At 40.2% G+C, this 27,252-nt stretch overlaps 1 protein-coding gene across 3 annotated transcripts in view; it reads left to right on the top strand.

Annotated features, from left to right (window-relative positions):
• The first annotated feature begins 2,044 nt into the window (after positions 1-2,044).
• Fam149a (family with sequence similarity 149 member A) overlaps positions 2,045-27,252 on the top strand; it is a 54,085-nt gene continuing 28,877 nt past the window's right edge. For 2 of the 3 annotated variants that reach the window (XM_076853736.1, XM_076853737.1), the window contains exon 1: positions 25,626-25,800. Coding sequence is in view for 1 of the 3 variants with exons in the window: in XM_076853735.1 (XP_076709850.1) it covers positions 2,045-2,703 (659 nt within the window). In the remaining 2 variants the exon portion in view is untranslated. Of the gene's footprint in view, positions 2,704-25,625; positions 25,801-27,252 lie in introns of those variants that run through there. The other variant, XM_076853735.1, reaches the window with a different exon arrangement.

Raw genomic sequence — 27,252 nt, forward strand, 5'->3', positions numbered from 1 at the left:
TCTTGGATGTGTCTGTGTTTCTCTTTCTCTCATTTTGATTCTTTATCTTGTGCCTTACATGCTGACAACTGCATACCCTTGCCTTGTCCATTTCTAATTATGATCTGACCTCCTTGCTACATCTCTTATTACTCTCACACACACAAACTCTCTGCTTTCTTCAAGCTAATGGTGACTGTGGTGGTTGCCACCAACTGTATTTGTTTTCTGGGATGCTCCCCTGACACCTAGCATATGACATGAAGCTGATTATCCCATGCTCTGGGAAGGGCACAGCTTCTTTGCCTCTCAGTGCTGTTTGCAATCTCGAAGAAGAAAAGTGCCTGGGGCTGGGGATGTGGCTCAAGAGGTGGCGCACCTGACTGGCGTGCCTGCGGCCAGGGTTCGATCCTCAGCACCACATACAAACAAAGATGTTGTGTCCGCCGATAAATTGAAAAATAATAAATAAATACTAAAGAATTCTCTCTCTCTCTCTCCCTCCCTCTCTCACTCTCACTTTAAAAAAAAAGAAAAAAAGAAAGAAAAGTGCCTGGAACGTGTTTGTTGTGGATGGTTGGATGCAGAAAAGTGATTACAACAGGTTGTCAGTGTCTTAAGCGGGAAGTAGCTAGCTGCCTACAAAAGAACCCAAAGCTTGGCATTGCCATGGAAACGTACCATGGCTCAGAATCCAGTTTGATAACTTTTTAAAGATTAAAGCATATAGTTGCGAATGCCAGTTTATTTTATTCACTATAAAATTTACTCTCTTTTCCTTGCCTCAGGCCAGAAAATACATCTTCTGAGATAAAAACAGAACCCCCTGAAATCAATGGATAAACCCTGTCAATATCTTTTTTAAACCTTGCTCAGTACTATGCCTGCGGTGCTGTTGATGTTCACACTCATACACCCATGCTACTGTTCACAAACTTTCCCTCAAATTAAGCAAAATGCAGTCTATTCCCTTTAAGAGCTCACCCCTTTCCTGTCTTTGAATCTGTAGTTTGTATGTAGTCAGCATGATTAGTTACAGTTCTTAAACATCTAAGCTATACAATTTCTTGGTCTACTCTAATAGGTGTTTGAACATAGACACTATCTATGGATTTTACTAATTCAACTCTTTTATGTCCGATTTTATCTCCAAGTTCTTGGATAAAGCACCTCACTGTTGTTCCCATGTATCATCTTTAGTAACCCACTATGAACATGACCCTCAAAGGGATGGGGACAGTGGGCACTGCCATTTCAAGTGTACTCCCCTGAATACATATTTTTACCCACCTCCCCCACATCAGAGACCTGACTGGCTCTGACCATATCACATTTGGCCTGGTCAGACTGAATGAATTCCAGAACCTTTTGGAACCAGGATTGTGTTTCCCAGGGCGGTGTGCAGCTTCCTCTCTCTCTCACCCTGAGCCTGCTGAATCTGGTGAAGCTAAGAGTGATGGAGAAATTTGAGACTGTTTCTTTAAGGCATGAACCAAGGAGGGAAGCCAGTGTTTCCATTGTAGACACTGCCCAGCTACAATCCAGGGGCCCAATTAGCGGTGAGCTAAGCAAGGTTCTGTTTAGCTTAGCAACCGCCTGCGGTCCCTGGGGCCTGCCGTGGTATCTCCAAGCAAGTCAAAGCCCCATCTCCACCCTAAGCCCTCGGTGGTGCTGGCAGCAGCAGCAGTAGGTCCTTTCCTTGGGTTCCCGGACCCCTGACCCTCAGAGGTGTCCCGGCACAGGGACACAGAACGCATTGCTCCCCGCGAGGGTGGCCGACTTCCCACTGCCGATCCCCATAGCTCAGCGCCCTGTGGGTGGGTCAGTCTGTACTCCGAAGGTCTATCCCAACCCCAACCGTGCGGAGCTGAGCCTCCGAAGAAGGTTTCCTAGGGGTGGAGAGAGAACCAGAGGCCACCAGGACTCCACCGTGTCCCAGATCCTCGCTCGCACCCAGGATCGCCTCGTCCAGATCCCTGCGGGCGGCCGTGGATGGAGCCCTGCAGCACGGCTCCTGGTGTTCTCGGGCTTCTGGCAGCAGCGAGGACCTTTCCAAGGTCAAGGCATGAAGGTTGCTGTGTTGGACCTTGGGTCTCTCTTTGCCAAAATCTTCAAGACTTCGACAACGGCGTCCCCCGAGGTTCCCTCGCTGGTCGCCTCCTCCGGCCACTCGGGAGGTGCTGCTGCCTCGGGATCAGCGGGCTCTGGCGGGGACACTTCGCTTAGCACGACCCCGACCCTGACCCTCTTACCCTCACTGCCTCCGGACTCCTCCTCCGCCTCCCGTGGCGCCGCCACTTCGCTGCACCCGCTGCTCACCGCCTCCTACCCCAGGATCTCTGCCGCTAGTCGCACGGCAGAAGCATTAAGGTCCCCCTTTTCATTACCGGGTAGCCCAAGAACACCGAAAGTCCAGCCTCTGCCCCTGCCTCCCCCCTGCGGCGGCTCCAGTGCCACCAGCTCCCCCGCCCACCTGGGGGCCCTGGCGCGGCCACCCCCTGGCCTTGGAGGGGTCTGGGCTGCTCTGCCCTCTGTCGCGGGCCCCGCGAGCAGCAGCAGCAGTATAGTCTCGAGCCCTAGGAACCCTCGCCAGCCTGGCCCTGGAGAGCGAGAGCCCAGTTCTTGGATCGCTTCTGAGCCTGGCCCCAAAACACTGGTCTTCACCTTGCCGGACATCGGTGAGGAGTGGGCCTCCGACAGCGACTCGGAGGACAGCGGAGAAGGGTGAGTAGCTTCAAAATGCAGGCGTGCCTTTCACTCACCCCCACCCCCCACCTACCAGACCTACCATCCTAGGTGCACTTCAGAAAATGCGCTTTTTGCAATAACTTCAGCGAACTCCCCTGGGTGTCCTCCTTGCTTTTGAGCAACTTTCATAGAATGAATCCTCTGCTGTTTACCAGTGGAGAGGAAGACTGAAGGAAAGGACAAAAATTTGTTTCTCTTCTGCCCAAAGCAATTATTTGATTTACCCAAGAGCTTTAAAGGAGCCTTAAAGTCTCTTTCTTTGCCACAGAATATAGCAGATATGCAAATAGCTTAATGAAACCCTGGCAACAAGGATTTGATTTCAAGAAACAGTGAAACACTCTGCGTCTCTACTTTCTAAGGATCAGCCCCAACCCTAATCCCTGGTGGGACGGGTTTCCTTCATGTGACATCTAGTTAATTAACATATGTATCATAGCATCTGACATAAGCAGGGACTTGTAATGCTCAGAATATTTCCCCTAAAGGTCTTCAGTTCTTGCCATTGTGTTAAGTTATTGCAAAAAGTTGACTACCTCTATGGGAAAGGTTTCGCTGTGAAAACACACACACACACACACACACACACACACCCCTTTCCCTATCAAGATCAGTAATGAATATGTTACTCTTACATCATGTGTGTTCAGAATGAAGGCGAATTTTAATTTTTAATGAGCAGAACATATAGCTAGCTATCCTTAAATGGGTACAAATTTTTCATCCTTTCGAACAAACGCTACAAAATAATAGTGAACTAGTCCTAAGAAAGATCAGAGGAGCCCATTCACAGTTGGAGGTTTCTGCATTGTGAAGAAAGGCAGGTTTAATATCAGGCTATTTCCTAGCTTACCCACTGCACCCCCACCCCACCCCTCACCAAAACCCAAAATAACCTCAAACCAAAAAAACATGTTCTGACTGGAGGACTTTGGTTTTAAGACTGACTCTTATTTCATTCACAATTTAAATAATTACAATTTTACAAAACAACATTACATTCATTACAAAGCTAAAACAGACAGCTAAATATTATGAAGTTATCTCCTTTCATTTAAAATGTTGTATTATGAAATGTGTTTATCAACTTCTATTTTCCCTGAGGAAAATGAATTGCACTTGGAAGTGGCTAGGGTACTGTGCCTAAGGAATTAGACCTTTGTTGTCAGCAGCTGACCCTTAACATTTATGCAGTTAATGATTCATGAGTAAACAGATCTACACACTGACCTTATACTCTGGTCTCAGTGCTTTTAACAAATAGGCCCAGGAATATGCAGCCTGGTTAGTAAAAGTGGAAATGGTTTCAATTCTTGAACATATTAGCCCACATTTATATTGTCCAATACTTTATAATAGATACATCCTGAACAGCACTGTATTTGGCATTATTTACAGAAGGACAATTCTGTATAAACAAACCCATCCACTTTCACTAAAAGTTAATAAATTGAATTTTGGATAATTGCCTTGAGAAACACGCACATGTATTTTCAAGACTCTTCCTGATGAAGCATGTTTTCACGTAGTATTGTCTGTAATAGCAGATGAAGGCATGAAGGCATGGACAGAGGCAGAAGAGCAGACAAGACTCCCACATGCACACACATACAGTTTTCTTTTTAAATACACAACTTCTCCATATATTTATATATATGTCTCATGCATGGTAGGCAAGGGCTCTCCACTGAGCTACATCTCCAGCCCACACTGCATTTTTTTTTCTTAATCACTAAAATGCAGAAAGGGACAGAAGGAAAGGAAAAAAAAATATTGAGGCAATTGTTCCTTATTACAGTCCTTTTGAATTTGAAAGTATATTTTTCCCTCTTAGATTTGTGTGGTGGTTTTTTTGTAAACATCATAAGATAACAAATATAAATTCTCTCCCTGCCAGCTCATCTGTCAGTTAGCAGATAAGTGCTGCTGTTAGTCTGCTTGGTTAATATTAAATTGAGTATTTGATGTTAAAAACCCTGAAGACATGAAAAAAGAAAGATGATTAATGTAGAAGTAGGAAGGAAAAAAAAGATAGCATGACTAGAGAGGATATGAATACATGTAAAAGCAATGGAAACATATCCATCAGGAATATAGATCTAATTTTAAAATGATTGCACTCAATTATTAAAGAAAATCCTAATTCACAGTTCATATATATATGTATGGATACACACACACACATACACACACACACACATATATATATATATGATAACCTGTACATTTTACTTTTGATCTGACCCATACTTGACCTTTGTTAAAACTAAACGTAGCTAAAGTAATTTAAGTAGAAATATAAACAAACTCTCTTGCACTTCAGAGCCCCCACCCTCACCCCCATCACCATGATGTTGATTAGCAGCTTGGGCTTTGATCTTTGACCCAGAAATTTAACAAAAAAAATGGTCTGTGGAACAGATGCTTGCATTGTTCCTTCACAGACATACTGGCTGCTACATATGAACCAGGGGAGAGGATACTGAGTTCTCTTTCTTTACCCCAATGTCTTGCACCCCTAGATAGGTTATCCACTTCTTTCTATCCTGACCATTTTTGCCTCCAGATACATTTCATTTATACATTATTCTGCATTTACCCTGCTTTTCAGTGTTTCTCATCCCTCTTCACTGCCTCAGTTTTGTACTTCTGGTTTGAACCACACAATTGCCACCTTGTAAAGCTCTTATTCATTTGTTTTGCACATAAAATAATCCTAGCAGTTGATAGGAAAGTAGGTGGATTGAGGTATGGAAGCAGGTGGGCAGTAGGAAAAGAGGTGGGCAGATCAATAATGGACATATATGAACGTTGGTAGGTTGTAAACTTCATGTAGTCACAAAGTATTTCTGTCTTTTGTAAGTCATTGTCATTAGCATGTGCTAATTTCTGAATGAGTTGTGGTCTATCGTTGAAGTCATGTTAGCGTGGAAATACTGCAGTAGCTGTAAGAAAGGTTTATCAAATTAGCTGGCAATAAAATCACCAGAGTGACTCATACCTCAATCCATCTATCACTGAAGCAGGCTAACATCTGAATGAAGCTACAAACCTAGAAATTGGTCAAATTGGATTCCAATCTCAAATCATTTAGTATCTAGTAATTCTGGATCAGTTATTCATTCCAAGCGGTAGTTTTTCTTCCTTGATAAAAGGGCAGTGATAATAATACTTGCTGCAAAGTATTCAATAGAAGTAATATATTATTATTAATTGAAGCACTAATTGAAATGATACATTAATTGCCTAACACACGGAGAAGTATTTTTTTTTCAAAAAAACTTATCTACGATGACTATCTGCTTTTTGGTACCAAAATTAACTTTGAACATATTTTATTAAATAAAATATTTCAGGTAAAAAGAAGAATGAGATATAAAATGATTTATTTATATTATCATGTGAATATAATAAATGACATCTTTTAGTTCAATAATTTTGGAGAACAAATTACATTACATGATAATTTTTCTTTGTTATTTTCTCTGCAAGTCTTGTAAAAGATAAAGGTTAATTTCATTAACATGTTACCACTGATTTCTGTACTGTGTAATACCAAGAAGAAAATGTATTTACTACATGGGGATCAAACTTTTAATTTTTAGGGACAATACAGAATAATCAGTAGCATCATAAGTTACACATGGCTGATTCTTTGTATATCAGTTGTTCATTCTTACCTGTAATCTGTGATTTACATTTATATCTCATGTCCTTCATTACACTATAATCACTTTGTCTTATGATGCTTATAGCAATATAATCCCACAATATTTTCTTCCTCATATAATCCACTTTCATAAATTCCTAGTCTCAAACATCTAAAAGCAATTTAAATATTCTTCTTTTAGAATAATTATTGTCTTGGGTTGTTTTGTTTTGCTGTCTTGGAGTTTTCCCAGAGATAGTGATGCTTTCTGCTGGGACTTTGCATTTCCACAGACATGAATGGTGAGCTCAGTGTATGATTGTCATGTGACTATTACTTTCTATAATAGTCACATGACCATGACTTTCATTAAAAATAGTAATGAACTTGATATGGTCTTCCACGTCTAGTATTTGCTTAAACCCAAGAAAACAATTTTGCTCTGCTATGTATTTCAAGAACAGATTTTTAGCTTTTTCTAATACAAAAATTAACAAAAAATACAAAAATTAACTTGATGTCCCAAGTTCATAAAAACAATAATTATGATATGCAATGAGAACCATTTAGAGTTGTATAATAGTAACAATTCTTTTAAATTAATATAATTTTTAGAGCATGGATTGAAGTCATATTGAAGTTGATTTAAATTCCACTTTATTGTTGACTCCTAATTAAGTATTCACATTAAGCACCTTACTTAACCTCTTTAAATCTCACTTTCTCGTCTGTAAAATGGAAATTAACAGTACCTATTCAAATAGATATTGTTAAGACTAAAAGAGATAATATATATAGTATTCTCTGTGGTGGCTAGCACATAAGCACTCACTAAAAATTTATTGCTATTGTTTTGTAATGTTCATTGTTATAAATATATTTTTATTTATCACCCACTTTGTACAAAGTACAGTTTATGCTATGATCTGCAGTTGTTAATGTGTTATTTTTCAAATACTAATGGTCAACTTGTATTTAACAGTTATCTCATCCATCTAATATTCATACAGAGCTTTACTTTTTGAGTAACCACAGAAAAACTGGAAATGCATCTTATCATCAAAGGGCAGGAAAAAGTTGATGAGTGAACCAGGAGAGGTTTCAGAACACAGAGCTAGGAGAGAAGATGCTCACAGACTGCGCTATAGGAAAAGGAAAGGTGTCAGAGACTGGAGTTCTAAAGAATGGGTAGCATTGGGGAGCCTACATTTGGGGTTCCGGAGGACATTCTAGGAGACTAGAACTGTGAAAGAAAGCAAGAAGGTATAAAACTACATGGCATGTGAAGAGTATAATTTATTAGGAACTAGCTTTTAGAAAGCCACGTGAGGCTTGGATACCAGGCCCTGTTTAGTTGACACTGGAATAGCTAGCTACTGCATATGTTTAGGCAGGAAGTGGCCTGGGCAAGTCTGTGCTTTGAAAGGATTAAGTTCATGCATAGGGAGATACTAGAGTCTCTCTCAATAAACTGTGTGAGAGGTGAGAGTGAGACATAGAGGTGCTTGGGGATGAAGTAATCAAAAGAAAGATACTAGGATGACAAGTATCCTACCTTAGCAACACGTTGGGAAGGATGAAGAAAGCAAGGCAAAGAGCTTTTGTGTGTCTGGGAGGAAACTGTCATCAAGGTGAGAATCCCAGAAGTGGGTTTGTCAGGTAGATGAGGAATTCACTCTGGTGTATTCTTAGTTGAAGTCTTAGGAAAACATCTAAGATAGACATAGAAAACATCTTAGGATAGAAATGGACAAGCCTGATGGATCTTAGGAGAAAGGTGAGGACTGCAAATATCCATAGCTCTCCCTCTGTGGGTAGTGAATGCACACAGCAAGTTTAAATTATTTAACAAATTACATCATATACTGTGCAAGGTACTTAGTGTTCCCTATTTTTGTCGCTAAATATTTTAAGACCTTTTCAAATAAGAGATGTATCCCCTCTCGCTCGACCAGTTTTTCTCCAGGTGGGCTCCATTAAGTTACCTGTGAACAATTACCTGTTGTTACCATCTCCCTTTCCATGAAAAGGACAGCAAGTAAGGATAAGCATTTAGAAACTTCTACAGAGTAACTTTATGTCTATTCGACTCTAATAATGAAATGTTAATTTTTCTATTTTTGCATCTTTTAAAATCTTATTCATTAATTATTAATTTATTTATCAATGGTAAATTTATTTACTATTAATTTATTTTTATTATGTTTCTCTGATGGCCAGAATGAATTGGAAATTTAAAAAAAAAATGGTTGGACATTGCAGATGATTTGAAAAGCACTGAGTAGATTTTCCTAGATACTTTTTGATCAAATTGATCAAGAGATTTCTGTACGTGAGAATTAAAAAAACCCCACATTATTATCATATTTTATTCTCCTTATAATGTAGGGCTAAATATCATTAAAATAGTCTCCTATGATGAAAGATGAGATTTTTCTAAGTTGTTCTGTTATGCCAGATTCGTGGGACCCCAATAGACCTCCAGGAGCTGAATCCGATGCAATCACTCAAGAGTCTTTATTGCAAGCTCTCGAGCCTGGACTCAAAACCGTTCCCAATGCAGAGGTCCCAGGGAGTGAGTCCTGGTCCTTTGTTCAGTGAGATTTTATCAGTTTTGGGGGGATACTCTATGCTTCACAACATCACACAGCAAATCATTCCACACCGCGGGAAAAATCAAACAACAGCTCTTAACATTGATGAGCACATTCAATGGCGGGAACAAGTTGGGTAGGGGTGATTGGCTAGTACAAGAGGGGGATTCATTTGAACTGATTGGTTTAGGCCACGAGGGGTGTACGTGCTAAACTACATGGTTTCCCAACATGTTATCAACCACCATAAACTACTTGGGGGTCATCTGGCATCCCAGGTATTTTCCCTGTCTCATGCTGATTGGAGGTTGCTGGGAGTGGGTTGCTATGGGTCCTCACCTAGCCTAACTGAGTCAGGGACACCTGGCGCCACAGACCTCTCCTGTTATTTACAGACAAACAACTCAGCAGGGTGGATATGTGCTTAGGAGTGCTCTGAGGTAGAGCACTTTTCTCTGAGGTAGAGGCTGGTTTCTCAAAAATGAAGTCACATTAGTTTCTCAGTTCAAATGATGCAGAGTTGATGCTCAGTTCACAATGGCTTTGAGAACTAGGACTGTGGGAATACAGCCTGTGGTCAAGGATCCACTGTTAGGAAGGAGGGACTTTCTGATACTTATTATTGCTTTTATCAAAGTTGACGTGGTAAGTCAGCAGCAGTAGCTGTGTCATGTCCCGTCACAATTGCCTCAATTCATTATCAGTCTCAATGACAGTTTTTCTCAGAAAGCGTAACCTATAGACAGAGGACCTTTGACAAGGAAATTTATACGTATGGCAAGCTCTCTTCTGTGGTTGTCAATCTATAGTTATTGAGAAGAATTCCATGCTTAAAGCTAATAGATGGTGCCTATTAAAAAGTCATTTAAAAATGACATTTTTAAGAATAAAACATTCATTTTGTCAATTCACTTTAATTCATTATGTAATCATGCTTGTTATTAATTATTTTGTGTATACTTAATGCCAAATCAAATATTTTATTCATTCTAGTAAAACACATAATGAAAAGCATTGTCTTACTCGGGAAAAAAAATGGAGAAGCAATTAGATATGGCACTTGCTAGGCAAGGCTGTCTCTGTGCATTAGCATTTTCCTAATTAGAGGTTTCAATTAAAGATTTAGAAAAAGCCTTATAAAAATATTGACAACTATAATCCTTGCCAGGCCCTAATACTCATGTTTACTAATGAGTGTTTCTTCCACATAATATTTATCATTTTAGATCTTGTTTGACTGCTGATTTCTAAACTCAATGATGTATTTTTGGAGACCTGGAAAATAAGTTTTTTTAATTTTAAAATTTATTGCAGTGATGATTTTAAAATTAGCCATTAACTAAAAAAAAAAAAAAAAATCACAGAACTCTACAAAGATGTAAAAGAAGTATTGATTGCCTTTGTCTTATTTTTGAAAGGATACGCAAGGCTTATTTTTGGAAAAACATGGTTGTTGGTTTACACAGTTTGCTCTCATACTTGCAAATCTTGCCTGTATCTTTACGAGATGGGTTAATGAAAAGAGACACATACTAATTAATGTTGGGACACCAGTTCTCCACAGACTTTTTGCATTCCTGCACATTCTTGGGGATATGCCCCAAATGCCAGGCTCTTGATGGCTATTTATTGGGACTATTTCTCACGGTTGCATTTAAAATGATCACCCTTCACAGATGAGGGACAAATTGCAGGCTGGCCACTAGTTGCTGCAAAAGAATTATTGCCATGCTCAGTGTTTTTGTAACATAGTCAGCTGTTCATGCTGGTGTTTTCTAGAACCAAATGGTCATCCCTGTAGGAACAGGATTCAGAGAATGAACACAAATTCTGACCCACTGGCTACTGCTTTCCCTCTAAGTAATAAAAGTCTTTTATCTCTGATCCAGGACTCTACCGCTTCTCAAGCCATCTACAAAATCACGACACAGCATTTTAGTCAGCTTTTGTGTTTGTGACCAAAATATCAGACAAGATTAACCTAGAGGAGAGAAAGTTTATTTGGGACTCATGGTTTCAGAGGTTTTAGTCTATTGATGGCCAACTCCATTGCTCTGGGCCTAAGGTGGGCAGCACATGGTGGAAGAAGGGCCCAGTGCAGGCAAGCTGCTCTCCCCCCATGGCAGCAAGGAAGGAGAGAAAGGGGAAGGGGAAAAAAAGAGAGGAAAAGGAAGAACAACCCTTCCAGGGCACACACCCAGTGACTCATCTCCTCTAGCAATGCCCCCCCTGCCTAAAGTTACCACCAGTCAGTCTGTTCAAATTGGAGTGGACTGATTAGTTCACAGCTCTCATAATCCAATCATTTGCTTCTGAATATTCCTGCACTGACAGATACTTTTAGGGAACATCTCCTATCCAGTTGATAACATTCACCCTTGACCCACCAAAGCAAATGTCCCTCTTATAATGAAAAATGCATTTAGTCCATCTGCAAGAATTCCATAGTCTTAACAGTCTCAGCATTAACCAAAAGTCCAAGTTCAAAGTCTCCCCTGAGACTCCAGCAAACTCTTAGCTGTGAGCCCCTGCAAAAATCAAAAGCAAGTTATATATATCCAGTATATAGTGGCTCACAGCAACTATTCCCATTCCAAAAGGGAAGTTTGGGGGCAAAGAAAGAAGGAATGAGACCAAACAAGATTGAAACCCAGTTGAGCAAAAGGTCCCCTAACTCCACATGACTAGCACATCTACGACATATGATTGTGAAATGTTCTCACTGAAGGGCTTGGGAAGCACCCGCGCCTTTGGCAGTATTGGTCGAAGTGCACTTGAGCTTTCTGTTAACCTGGCTCTCTCCACAGCCAAGGGCTTTTCTCAGAAGATTATCCATATTAGTAGCATCTGCTAACTCCTAGGGTCTCCATTCCAGCTTTGGCTTCCCCTTCACCGCTTCCCATATTATCTTCTCTGGGGCAGCCTGCAGGGATACCAACCTGGCTTGCTGCACTTTGCCTGGCCTCCCAGGCCTTCATTTAGAATTTCAGTGGAAGACTCTATGACCCTTTAACTCCAGTATCCTGCATTCCTGCAGAACCAGCACCACATGGATGGTATCAAGGTCTGCCACTAGCTTAAGCAGAACCTGGGGCCCCTGGAATCATGGTTGCAGTGGCCTCTGAGTGCCTATGTGGGCTCAACATGGTAAAACAACTTTCTAGACCTCCCTGTGTGAGCAGAGCACCCCAGTGATCTCAAAGGAATTTTCCCTTCTATATCCTTGAAACTGCAATGGGTGTGGTCTTACAAATTCTCAACATGCTCTCAAGCCATCTTTCCTGTTGTAATGTGCAAAGTACTTAGCATCTTTTAAGGGCTAGAATTTCTTTAACAAGCACAACTTTCTTGGCTACAAACTGCAAGTTTTAAAAACTCCTTTAGCTCTATTTTTTGCTTTCAGTTCTCAAGGTAAACCTTGCTAAAAGCTGATAGCAATATCCATGCCATTTACTGAATGCTGTGCTGTCTTGATATTTCCTCTGCCAGACTAATGCATCCATAGCTTTTAAATTCAGCCTCACATGAAGTCTCAGGACCATAGGCAAAATATATACAAGTTCTTTGCCTTATTTCCCCTTAAGCACAATCCACATTCCTATCATCACTCTGGTCTTCTGAGCTCCTACCAGAATCACTGTTTAAGCTCCACTACAACATTCTAAGGCTTTTCCAAAAGCTTCTGAACCACATAGTCAGGTTAGATATAGCAGTGATTGGTACCAATTTCTTATTTAGTTAGCCTTTGCATCACTGTGACCAAAATAACAGACAAGAGCAACTTAGAGGAGGTAATTTTTTTTTGGGGGGGGGTGGTGGGAGTGTTGGGGGCAGCTCATGATCTTAGTCCATAGAAGGGAATACCCTGCATCCAAACCATAACACACACTAAAATGCTAGCTGGAGACACAGTTTAATGAAATCTCAGATCCTTCACATTTCCTTGACAGCCAACATTATGGTTTTATGTAATTATGTGATAGCAAATTTAATTGGCATACTATTTTATTTATAAAACCATCTTTTTATGCTACAACTGCAAGACATAAATTCTATTCTTAAAATCTGCAATCTTCTACACTCCATAAAATTTGAACTATCCAAAATTTTGTGGCATATAGGAGAAGGAGATACACATTGACACAGAAACTTGGTAGTGGCTAGTCACTTTGTTATCTGTGTCTTCCACCCTCAAATATGTACATCCATAGTTAGAAAAGGACAGAATTATGATAAAATTCCTAGATGCATTTAAATCATGATTTTGTGAATAGGAAATTTAACTATCATATATTCGTCCATACTAGAGACAAAGGGTATTTAGTTTTCAACATTTTAGCATTTCCATAGAACACAAAACAGTGATGGGCTCATGATAATGTAGGTCCATGACAACAATTATCAGTCTTTGCTGGTGGCATCTCACCATCTTTTGGTACTTTTTTCTGTAAATAATAATGGCATTTTGGACTTGATGTTTTGTGACATGAGTCTGTCACCCCCCACCTTGAACCCTATCCTTCTCACTGAAAGAGTACAATGCTAAGTAAAATACCTGCATCCACATCTGAGACTGTCTTGACCATGACCCTTGCAGAGGGAAGGAGCCCAGGCAGTTTCTCAAACACAGAGCAATGATGCTCCTTTTCTATAGCTGATGAGAGCCAGCTTGGAAACCTGAGGAAGACACTCAATCCATTAGCTGGCCAGCAAGGAGGAAGCTCTGCCCAAGAAAGAATGTAAGTGTAAGAGGTATGTTTCTATGAGGATTTTTCATGGGAGGTGAAAGGCAATCAATAGGCACCCTACTCCTAGTGCTGTTGTCATGTGTAAAGGAGATCAATCACATAAGGCACTTAGAAGAATGTATGGCTGGAGTATAGAGGCTTTATAAATATTAGGTAATTGTTATTAATATTATTATTAGTTTAGGACAAAGGACACTTAGGAAGGGAAGATTCTCTTGTTTTACGTGCCATGTGATACATGCACCAAAAATAATCAAAAGCTTGGGGGAAAAAAGATAAGGACATGAAAGAGCTGAGTCACATTAATGATCATGGCTCCTTCACTGCGCTCGATAGGTTCACATTGTCAAGAGGGTGAGATGTTGTCCTGTTGCCTGGAAGACCGAATGACTGTCATGCTGTAAAAATTCCCATCCTCAGGGGTCTGTCATTGGTGTTTTTGTCTTATATTTCTATTTGGGTGGCTTTTCCCTGTGGGATCTGGATCTTGTTTTTAATATTCCCATTTTAATAATTCCCATGAAACAAAATCTTTCCATTATTATCCCCTCACTTTCCTAGTTTATATTATTCATTATGAAGGGTAATGTGAGAAGGCTCAGTTCTTGAAACCAAAAAGGATAAATTAATCCACTTTCCCTTCAAAACTTTTATCTTCACAAGTTCCCCTTCCCTTGCTGATGGGTATGACACTCTCCAAGGTTCTCTGCCATATGGGAGCATGATGGTTAATTTTATGTGTTAACTTGACGGGGCTAAGGAATGCTTAGATAGCCAGTAAAACATTATTTGGGGGTGTTCCTGTAAGACGTTTTGCAGAAGATATTAGCACTTGCATCAGTGGACTGAGTAAGAAGATCTGCCCTCACCAGTGTATGAAGGCTTCATTCAGTCCATTGAGGTCCTGAACAGAAGATAAATGCAGAAGGGAAAACTCTCTTACTTCTGAGGTTCAGCTGTTGTTCTCTCCTGCCCCCAGACAGTGGAACTCCTGGTTCTTTGTCTTCAGCTTCTGAGACTTAACATCAGCAGCACTCTGCACTTTACTTCTGAATTCTCAGGCTTTTGACTTTGGACTGGGATTTACACCATCAACTCCCCTACTTCTGGGGCCTAAAAACTCAAACTGAATTATACCATGGCTTTCCTGGTGTAATTCAGTTTGAGTTTGTTTGTTTGTTTGGCAAACTGTTTACCCATACATTGATTTTTTAAACCTGGTTCCTCAGCTTGCAGATGGCAGATCGTGGGGCTTCTCAGCCTCCATAACCACATGAGTGGATTCCCCTGATAAATGTCTTTTATATCTGTGTATCTCCTATGGGCTCCATTTCTCAGAGGAATCCCGACTAATGCCAAAGGGGTTGAGAGAGGCTTGCTCTTTACAAAGGTGCAATAGGTCTCACAATTCTGTAGTGATTTTGAGCTAACTTTCCACTTTAGAACCACTGAAGAGGCTTACTGAGGAATAGAGTGGAATTTTATTATGGCAAAGTTGTTAGATATGTCAACTACAAAAGCTGATTACAATTGTTACTGTAATTGTTAGGACAGTTATTTCAGAGGCAAAACTTGTAGTCTGAGAATCTTCCCTTCCTAAGGCAGAAGTGTATTGCTGTTGATTGTACTATCCGACAGGAGCCAATGCTACGGTCTCTTTCCAGTCTGCACTTATTGGCATCTCTTGGGTAGGTTGAAATCAGCCATGGAGGGAGTACTGATACCCTGAAGTCTGCAAACACCTTAAGTCAGGGCTTTTTTCTTTTTTTTTTCCCAGTGAATTGGTTTACCAGCTCACTGATGCTAATGAGTATAAAACATGTTTACTTTCAAAGTCATCCTGGATATGAGGGTAGATTGAAACTAAGAGATTGTTTTTACAAAAGCCTTTGAGGTTACTGAAAATGATTCCGTTGTATGAACACTCAAAAGAGACGTTTGAGAGTTTGCACACAGAAGTCTCACAGCTGGAGCATAGGTACCAAGTGACTTTTAATGTTTGTTTGTTTGTTACTCTCTCCTGCCCGCAGTCTGGCTGGCTGCAAACTAACGGGGGTAGGGGGGTGGGGGGGTGGGGGGTGACGAACAACTTGTGTACCTTGATACAGCAGGAGTGGGAGCCATTTATTGTAGGACAGGAGCAGTATTTATACATTCCACATAGCTTATCTAATTAACATAAACTAGATACAGCAGTCAACCAATAAGGAATCTCCACACTTAATGGCTCTCTGGCATTACTTCACAAACCACTCCCTCTGGCATTTTTGACAGGCACCATCCAGACTTGTTTATAGATTCTAACATTTCCCCCTTTTGTTTAATTTAAATAACGACCATAGTGGTTTTTACACAAACACCATAAATAACCTACTACAAACAGAAGGGGAGGATACAAAATGCCACAATACCAAGCCACTTGATGGCTCCATGCAAGAAGCCCTTGGAAAAATTATACCGGCAATGACACCGTTAGCAAAGATACAGTTTGTTGTCTCAGTCCAGGTAAAGCAGTGTCTCAATAGATTAACTCACAGTCCAGGTAAATCATAGTCCAGGTAAGTTCTGCAGGCAGCTAGCCTAAGCTGTAGCAGCAGAACAGCAATAGCTCTGAAGTCTCCTCCGTTTCTCAGCAACACTGTAAATTCTTTCACCCTCCTCCTCACCGGCACTGGGACGAAAACAATTTAGTACATTATCTTAAGGTTTTTTTACATTTGAAATAAGCCTTAATAGTACTCATTACTCATTAGCTTCCAGGTGTGGGAGAACCATTGTAGCTTAGTTATTTGAATTGAAAATGACCAAACATCAGGGATGCTGGTAGCATCTTCTGCCAGCTATAATGTCCCAGGCAGCCCCCAGATGGCCCTGGGGAGTGTCCCGGACTCAAACTGCTTCCGGGCACAGGGAGCAAGAGCCTGCGAGACTGTGCCTCCAGGTCAGGTCTAGATTTGGGCTCTGGCAGTGGCGTCCCACTCCCCCAGGCAGGGGGGCGGGGAAGAGCCGGCAACTGCCGCTTGGAAAATCCTTGCTGCGCCAAGACCAGCTCATGCACAGCAGCCGCTGCACCGATTCATGCACCCTCCGGTAACGAAAAGTATTTAGTAGTAGCCTTTTGCAATTTTTTTTCTGATAATCCTTCCTCCTGTGAACTTTCTTCTTTTTGACTAGAGTTCCTGGGCTTCCGTCAACACATGCCCTAACTATTCTTGGTTCCCCTGGGAAGCCTTCTTCCCTTATCAATTTACTTAACACCCCTTCCATATTTTCATCACAAAGATAATACAACATTTCAAGGCAAAACAAGACACAAACATACTGCATCAATCCTCTCCATTTTCTCGAAATGGCCATTTTTCCTTTCGCCCTATCTGTCTAGGGACGAGCAGATTTGCTCCCATCCTATCTATGGACAGGCGGCCGGGGCTCCCCGTATGGGCCACCAACACTTAATGGCTCACTGGCATTACTTTACAAACCACTCCCTCTGGCATTTTGCCAGGTGCCATCCAGACTTGTTTACAGACTCTAACACTCTCCTACAACATCCATCAGAAAATGGCATTTGCATTCAATGTAAGATTTCACGAGCTATTGTTTGCTGCAGTTACATCACTGAATCTCAACTGGACAAGAATAAGCAATTGTATATGAAAAGGATAGTCTGAAAATAGTCTATTTCCTAATGCAAATCATTGACAAACTTAGCGCTACTTTTTTTTTATGGTGGTGGGTGTCACACCTCACAATTAATGTGAAAGTTAAGAACCATGATTTTAGATAATATAGGCATGAGAAGAAATTGTGCTCTGCAGAAGGAGTCATTGCAATTTTCTGTCTTTAAGAGTCATTTTTAAACCTTCCCAATTCATGATAAAAGAAGAGCTGATTTTTATAGCTAAGTGCTGTAAAAAAAGTAAACCAAACCAAATAACAGAAGCTTCTGTGAAATACCTTAGTACGCAATATGTTTTTTCCTTCTTATAATCAGGAACACAAATTTTTATCTTTATTAAGATCAAGGACTTAGCTGTACATGTACAAACCATTTACCCATACATTGATTTTTAAAACCTTTGTATATTTCAACATGGTCCTTGGTAAATACTGGATAATTGTTCATTACAGATTAAATTCAGAAAGGATTACATTTATTTCCTATGGCAGACTGTGTTAAGGGCCCTAGCAATCGCAGGTCATCTTAATCCAATCAAGTACTGAGAAGATTTAAAATTGGGTTTCAGGTCCTGTGAGGTTGGTCTATTTCCAATTCACCTGAACTCCTGGATGTGTTTCTAAATTTATTGTTTAGCTTTTCTAGTTGCCCTCAGCTTGTGGTTGGTCTAAAACAATCTATTCTATCTTTGCTGAAAGTAGAATTGAGGGAATTTTTATACTGAGATAATGCACAGTGTGGGATGGAAATCCCCATTCATCTTCCAAGGAAATCTTCTTCTTCTTCTTCTTTTCTTTCTTTCTTTCTTTCTTTCTTTCTTTCTTTCTTTCTTTCTTTCTTTCTTTCTTTCTTTCTTTCTTTCCAAGGGAATCTTCTTGAAACAGTTTTTCCTAACAATTTAATGTCAGAATAATTTGTTTTTTTTATGTAGAGTTTCATCCTGCTTTATGGTCCATGTGGGGCAAAAATAGGGGCTTCCAACAGGGACAGTAAGTATGTAAATTAAGTGTATTTGGAACACACACACACACACATACACACACATAGAACTAAGCTCAATATGTATTAACCAAATGAGCAATTGAAGTACATTAAATAATGATACATTAAATAATATATCCTTCAAGAATTAAAAGAAACATGAAAAGATCACCTGTTTTACACCACACAAATACATAAATTTCAAGTGGATTATATTTCCAAATAGTAAAGGTAAAACAATGAAACTTCAAGAAGAAAACTTAGGAGATGATGATGACTTGGATAGGTAACAAGACATTATAACCAGTAACCCCAAAATGAAAGATTTTTAAATTACACTATATTAAAATTAAGAACTTCTGTTTACCAAAACAGACAAATGACAGAAAGTATTTAATTATCCCCAGTAAGATTGGCAAGCCTGGCTGGCCATGTAATTATTATTCATGGCTAGAAATAAAATTCTTTAGAATTTGATTTTGAGTTGAATTTAGCTTCGGTTCTGGCTTTATCTATTTTATCTGTGAAAGGTTGGAAGAGAAAAACAGTGGCAGATTAAGACTTAGAAAACCAGATAAATTCTTCATCTCTCTATTAGAATCTTATTAACGTTAATTATTTGAAAAATTATTTTGATACAATACTATATTCCAATTTATTCTGTTTTTAATACAAGGTAAATCTTTAAAGATGTATTATCTATTTTTATAAATGAAGCCATCTGTGTTGAAAATTCAACATTTGTCCAAATTAGAAATTCCTGAATTTCATTGAATTTAAGCTGCTATTGAATAAAAGACTCACTATTATTTTACATTTCACTGCAAAAGAAATGTGCAAATTACTATAAAATACTTTCATCGTTAAGAATTTTAATTTTATTCATATTATGAACACTCTTTTAGATTTAATCAGAGTTTTACAAATCATAAATTATTCTTATGCCAATGTAAAAGAGAAACTATAGGCTAGATAAATTCTTAAAAGTTGTCAACATTCAAAGACTCTTATGAAGCCCTTTCCTGCATGATGCTGTTGAGGCCTTTGTCTTTCCAGACAATATTTTCCATGCTATGAAGGCACAGGTGAGGCAGCATTTTCATAAGAACAAAGAGCTCTTGATGCTGTGCTCCTAAGGTGGCTTTGCAGTTATGTGGAGCCCGGCTACATTTGACAGAGCCTGGGGAATGTGAATGAAGACATCTGCTTTGACATCTCCTACCCTCCCTAGAACAGAATGGGTAAAGGCTAGACAAGTGCTCAAGTGGTGTCCCTACACTTCCTTCTCAGCAACTGACACTCACCTGCAAGCTGGGAGGTAAATTTCTGAAGTTACAATTCATAACGTAACATAAAATTTATCCTTTAGCCACTGATAAGCACATAATTCAGTGGCATTAGGTCTATTCTCAGTGTGGTGAAATCATCACTACTATATAGCTCCAGAACTTTTTTGTCATCCCAAACAGAAACTCTGTACCCATTACCAATAACTTCCCATTTCTTCCTCTCCCCAGCGCCTGGCATTCACCATTCTGCTTTCTGTGTCTGAGTTTTACTGCTCTAAGTATCTCAGATAAGTGGAATCATAGAATACTTCTCCATTTGTGTCTGACTTATTTTACTTAGCACTATGTTTTTAAGGGTCATTATATTTTAGCATGAGTAGGATTTTCATTCTTACCTAAAATTTGAACAATATCCTATTGCGTATAGTTATTTCATGTTGTCTATTCATTCATCTGTTGATGGACATTTAGATTATTTCTCTCTTTTAGCCATTGTGAATAATGCTGCTTTGAACACTGGTATACAACCATCTCTTTAAGTCCCTGCTTTCAATCCTTTTGAATATATAGTCAGAAAAGATATTGCTGGATCATACAGTAATCCTATATTTCAGCGTTTGAGGAGCTGCCAAACCATTTTTTTTTTCCATAATAGCTGCCCCATTTGATATTCCCACCAGGAACGTACAGGTATTCAATTTCTCTACAACCTTGCCCACACTTGTTACTTTCTTTCTTTTGGAATAGTCACTCTAATGAGTGGGAAGCAGGGGGATGATCTTTATGGTTTCATACAAATACTCCATGATTGCTGCTTAGCTGACCCCTGTTGTTAGAAGCTAGGCAGGTACTTTGGAGGACAATCACCTATGCTTGCTGGGGAGTTGGGAGCAATTGCTGCCTCTTTATGGTTGGGTTTTTATTGTTGTTTAAGATAAGGGCCTGTAAGATAAGAAACTTACAAGGAACCAAACTATGAAATCATGGAGTCACTCTGACTCACTTATTTTAGGTGATCTGAAGTAAACTTTACTCATTATAACACTAAATTCTCCACCCAGAACCATTTGTGTCCACCGTTTTTTTGTTTGTTTTTGAACATGTGATATATGAACTGTTTAAGAATGTGCTGGTCTCCTACATGTATTGATAAGTTTTTCCTATATGAATATGCAGAGGTTTCCTTGATGAAAGTCCCTTGGTTTCTCTGTTTAGGGCAACACTGATTTGAGAATTATCCCTAATGCCCTCCTAACTTGCTTCAAGTAATAAAGCTTTCCTCCCTATTTTATGTCTTGGTAGTGCTTATGGGCTTTGCACTCAACAAGAGGCAATCCCATAGTCCCATGTTGATGATAGACACGTCCCAAACTCAAAGATCAGGATGTAAAAACTCATGGTCTTTATTTTCTATTTTTGTAAATTCTTAGGCTGACATCTCCCTGGGCCTAAAATAGTAATCAAGTTGTATGTAAAGCATCTTCATGTGTGGCCCTGTGCTAAGTAGAGGAAGAATAGACTCTCGCTTTCATGGCAGGCATGAGCCGAACAGCTAGAATGTAGTCATCCTGAGACTGTTTGGCAATCTGAGTTCTTCTTTCAGCTTTGGTCAGCTGAGCCTCCTGGAGCATGAAGAAGAGGAACCCTGTGATCTCCTGAGTGTCTCCTTTTCCTTGGTCCCATGTTTTTTCCTAGGTACCCAGCATTGCTGCAGAATTGGACAATCTTTTGTGTTTGGAAAGAATGTTCTTTGGCTAGTGTTCCCACCCAAAAGATAGCCTGGATTTTACTCATGAGGACTGTAGCACATTGTAAGAGAAAGCCTGCCTGATAGCTTCATGTGCAGGCAGTTTGGGGGAGTTCCGGGGTTCTTGCCCCTGGTATGTATTGAATTAGCTGAGGGCCTCCCTTTCCTCCTCTGTCTGATGAAGGCTTTTGATCTCTACTCCTTTGCATTGATTAAAGGTTCACCAGGTGCTGAGGCTGGAGTACAAGGCTCCATATGATACAATACCTGAGCTCAAGTGCTTTGGGGGTTGGGGACAAGGTGTGAGTGGGAACAGGGGAGAAAAAAATGGTAAAGCAAATAAATTTAAGCTGTGGTTCTCAGGATTCTATCCTGGGCCAGCAATAGCAGCAGCCCTTGGGACTGTGAGAAATTCAAATTCTCACCGCAGACTTGCAGAAAAAGAAACTCTGAGGTTAGATTCAGCAATTTATATTTTAATGAGCACACAGCAAGTTGGGGTGCATGTTAAAATTTGAGAATCACTGAATTCAATTGTGATACAACAAGCAAAATGCAGAGTGAACAGAAGACAGTGACCACTGGCCCTTCTCTTCCTGAGCGTAGATTTTTTTTTTTTTTTAAACTCTAGACTTAGCGCTGATTATAAAACTTCCATCATCCAGTTCTTATATTCTGAAATTGTTTGTGTGTTGGTGATATCCTAACAAGGTTTTGAAGTTAAATAATTAATTTATGAAGACATTGTATAGCAGAGTTTCATAAATGTGAACAGGTAACACAGTTGATTTTCATTATTCTCAATAGCTGGGTTTTTATAAAGTAGCTGCAAACACGGAAATGGTGAGTTACTATACTATTGCTACCAGTCAAAATACAGAGTTACATTCCTGTGAGCCTCTAGTATCAACATTTTTGTCAACTAAACAATACATAATCTTGACTACTGTGTGTTTGTGTCTAAAGATATATTATTTAATGTATATGGTTGATTTACTGCAATATTTAATAGCACTATAGTTCATGACTGAATGAAACCCATCTAACATTTCCTCAACAAGACACATCATGGTCTTCCTGTGCTCAGGAACACTAGACAGCACTTAAGCACAGCACTTAGGGACCGACTTAAGCAGTGATTTCTCCAACAAACATCTCATTGTATAGACCCCTCGGAGTGCCTACTTATTTGCAGAATGAGAGGTGAAACAAGAATACAGGATCACTTTCTTCCACCTTAGCTGGGAGCACATGTTTCAGGTAATTCAAACTTTTCATCATTCTGCACATATCTGCAAATGAGCATGAAAGCACTCAAGTACTGATTTGGTGGTTACACGTAAATTTTAGCAAGCAGGAAAATTCACAAAGAATGAAGCAGAGGATAATAAGATGAACTATATTTTAATATTTCAATTACACAAAAGGAAACCGTAATTTGCAATAGTGTTCCAGCAATTACTGTAAAGTCTTTGTTTTCTGTTCTACTATTTAAAAGAAGAAATTAAACAACAAAAAACATTTTAGTAAAATATGTCCATATTGATGCTATAGTTTGGGAAATTGAATTCTTCACAGAATATATGTGGGTAGTTGTTTTCATTTTGAAAAAAGGATGAACCCTTTATAAAAATATAAATTGATTTTGTATCTTTCTTATTTCACTTTTATTTGATAAAAGTATAGCAAAATAAATTCTGAAAAGAAAAAATTATTGAATATTAAGAAATGTTATCAAACCTATTTATTCAATGTATTATGTTGAAACAGGAAATTTCTATTTCTTTAGTCCAAAACAGTATAACACTGACAATTGCATATGGTTCTGCCAAATTATTATTGTCCTTATTTCAGCATTTATTTTTAAAACTTGAGGTTCCAGAAGTTAGGCATGTTATATTAAATAATAATTCTCTTTCCATGATTTTAGATAAGCTTGCAAACCTCATAGATTACTTAGGAGTTTCTATGTTTTGTTATATTCTTCATAATAAAAAAGTCTTGCAATTTTTCATGTGTTGTCTCTTTTCAAAGACAACTTTCTTATTAATTTAAAAACCCTATATTCATTGCTAAATATAGCGAGCTTTAGTGAATCCATATCAGTTATAGAAGACTTTTGAGGTATGTCTCACAAATACTGAGGTAATTTAGAGCATTGGCCCTGCCTGTCTGGCATCTTCTCTATACCTCAGTTTTCTAATCTGCAGAATAGTACTGACAGTAGTGCCTCCTGTGAGCAATTGTCAAACTAATATACTAATTTTTCTCAAGTGCGTCAAACAGAGCCTAGCATGTGGCACATATCAGGAAAATATTAGTAAATATTATAATAGAATATTTGATAGATTTAAAAATACAAAGAAAATATAATCAAAAGAAGTTTAACAGAAATCAATAAATAGAGTTGAGATTGGATTTCATAAGGTAAACTTTTGAAGTCTGACTGGATCCATCTGAATAAAACTGCTTGTCTTTAGCAATTTACTTGATGTTTTGGAACTGATTTTCTGTACAGAAAAGTGATCACCTTTCAGGATAGCTGACTTAGAAGAAGGGTATGAGACCTCTAGGTTTTTGTCTGCCAAAGCAAAAGCACTCTATCACCTGTGGTGGACTCTACTATCATGACATTTTCTATGAGCTACTCCTGCAAGATCTCTCCATTGCAATAGTGATTTCTGATCTAAATAAGATTCTCCATCTATTCTGGAATGAAAATTCAGGGAATGCTATCTTGCCAAAAAGATACATGCATGATATTAAAATCTGGGCACAGTTCTTAAAGGGACAAAAGAAGGAAAATTGTGACATCTGGTGGCTTTTGGGCAATACTGCAGCAAACATTTCAATCCCAAAGTCAATATACATGCAGTTGCATCTTGAGTTACATAAACTATTCCTAGAAATATTTCATTAAAAAAAAAACTATTCAGTATCAGATATAAATTCTTGCAATTTCCTGGAATCATTTTAAAATAATATCCTTATAAATTTCAGCACTGAGGTTAACTTTTTTTTTTTTTTTAAGTTTCTCTGTACCTGATGAAACATAGATGAACTTGAATCTCACAGGGGAACAGACAGGACAGGTTAGGGCTGGGAAACATACTAACATCCACTTTATTCATCGTAAAATTAAAAATTCTATAGTGGAACCAGGCATAGGTAGTACTTAGACTGAATACTTGGCCTTGAAAATGTATTTTACCCCAGTTAATTCACTCCATTTCCTATAGCTTATGAAAATGAGCTAGAGGAATTTCATTTCTAAGGCTAGAATGTAGTAACTGGTCCTAATATAGTTGTGTCCCTCCAAAATTTTGAAACAAGTACATACTAATAAACTAAACTGCAAGAATGGAGCCTGATTTGTAGAAAGCTTACTAGGTTATGTGACATAAAGCATGCATTTGCAGATGGAGAGGCAGGACTTAAAATGACATAAATCTTTAGTGAGGATTACAAGGCCTAGAGTTCCTGTAATAAATATTGCATGTACCAGCTATAGGGCTTCATTCTTTTAAACCTTACTTGCCCACCCACCTCAATCTATACATCCTCTGGTGGGGGGAGCGAGTAGGTGAAATCTTTCTATAGTTCTCTTTCTCTTGTGAGTTAAAATTCTATTTCGAAGAAGCAAGGCTGGAAACACCCATCTGGACAGACCTTCAGGCTGAGAAAGACCCGGGAAAGGTAGAGTAGGGCCGGAAACCTGCGCGCTACCGCAGGTCCGGAGGTCCGGAGAGGACGAAGTGGCGGGTCTCCAAAGGTCAAAGCGCTGATCAGTGGGTAATGAAATCCGGCCTGTGTCGGGGAGAAGGGGCTTTTCCTGAGGTCCCTGGGAAAGCCGCAGGCCGGCAGAGGGCCAGATTCGGCGACTGGGGACGGGGAGTGCCGATCAGGATTAGGAAGAGGGGGAGAAGTGGACCCCAGTCCAGCCTGGCCCGGCCCCACCCAGCGAGAGCGCAGCTGCAGAGGAGAGAGGAGGACTTGCGCGGAGACTTCTGGAGGCGTCGCCCCGCCGCAGCGGAATCTGGCCTGTGCAGGTCCCAGGGATCTGGAGAGGGCCGGAGTGCTGGGCGCCCGCCCCGCAGCAGCCGCGCCCATGGGCCGCGCAGATTGGGTCCGGAACGCCCGGGACTGCGCTGCTGAAGGCCGGCGCTCCGCGAGTGTGGCCCGGCTGCACGTGCAGGGCTAAGTCGGCCGAGGGGGCGCAGGGCTGGGCCGGCGGGGAGCCGAGGCCCCGCGGGTGCGGGGGCGCGCAGCCGCCTTCTGGCAGCCCGGGGCGCGAGGAGGGAGCCAAGGCGCAGGGACGCGCAGGCCTCGGGGCGCAGGGCCCGACCCGGGGGACGCGAGCCAAGGTCTTGGGCTGATTGTAATTGGGTAAGTGTTCATCGGCGAGAGGAGGTGTAATGAATTCTTTCTCGTGTCTTCTTTTTGTGCGAAGTGCCGTGATTTTTTTTTTTTTTTCCTGCCTGCAAAACCGGAGTCTATCCTGGTCTGTATTTTCCTGCATCCATTCGTGAAAGCTTGACGCTCTGACATCATCAGGCCTTCCCAAGTGAAGTTGCTCACTTGGTCTGAGAAGCCTTCACAGCGTCTGATGGGACTTCTCCATCAGGTCCCCAGAGCCCTGAACTTGTCTTAGGACGTATGAGTGTGCGTGTTGCAGGAGCAGCTTCGTGATAATAACCCTCATCTGTGACCTCATCTGTGTTTGCCAGAAATAGACCAGAAAACCAGCCTGCGTTTTAACCCAGCAACAGTGCTTATTTCGGATAATCCTTTCAAATGGAAGCGCGACTTTCCGAAAACTGAGATAGATCCTGCGGGTCTACTGTGAGGAGTTGTGCTCTCTCACAGGTCCAAGGGTAACATTCGAGAAGCACGCGGAGGCAAGCAGGGTTTATTTAAAAAGGGGTGGCACAGACTTCTCCGGGCAGGGAGAAGGGGGCTATGGCTGGTATCCTGGTATCCCAAGAAGCCGCGGTGTTCTTTTTATAAGCCATAGGCTTCCTTTGTTCTCCTGGCCCCTTTCGCTAATCTCTCTCCTTCCTGCATACTTCTGTGACTAGGCCCAAGGGATGCTCAGTGGGTTGGCCAAAAGGAGAAAAGCAGACGGGCTGGAGGGGCCAAGTTGGAAAGATCTGGACGGGAAGGGGGCTTAATTAACAACTCTCTGTAGGGAGGGACAATCCCTGGGACAGGTTACCTTAGCAACTGGTTGGAGCCAGGGCAGGTTATCTTCATAAGGGTGGAGAAAGGGCTCTAGAGGCATTAGTATCTCCAACTTCCAGGACTCACTCAAATTGGCTTCCTTGATCTGATCTGACTCGATTTACTTATCTATACTGACTGCCTGTCTAATTCTGGCTTCAAAATCACTGCCTAACATTTTAATTTCTACAGGACAACATGGCAGAGATTTGTGGGCTATCGAAAAGCAAACTAAAAAGTAAAAATAGATGATTAATCATTTACCTGATAGCTGGAATGGAGTGACTCCTGGAGATTGGTTCTCAGTCTTCACTTTGCAATACAGTTCAGTGACTGCACTTCAGTCTACACTGAGGGAACTTAGGTCTTGCATCCAAATAAATGCACTGACAAGCAATAGTTAATTATCTCTAAAATGTAAGCAATAGAGAAAGGAACTAGCATAAAATTGTCACATTTCTATGCACAATGTAATATAACTTTGTTAGATATTCCACATTTAAGTTTTAAAATATTTACCAGTTAGAATGCATCCTGTAAGTTTGCACACTTTCTAAGACTGTATAGAATGTAGATGTTGATAGTTTGCAAGGGATTAAAAAGTGTTCAATGTTATGC

This window comes from Callospermophilus lateralis, chromosome 4 (assembly GCF_048772815.1).
Source record: "Callospermophilus lateralis isolate mCalLat2 chromosome 4, mCalLat2.hap1, whole genome shotgun sequence".
NCBI classification, from domain to species: domain Eukaryota; kingdom Metazoa; phylum Chordata; class Mammalia; order Rodentia; family Sciuridae; genus Callospermophilus; species Callospermophilus lateralis.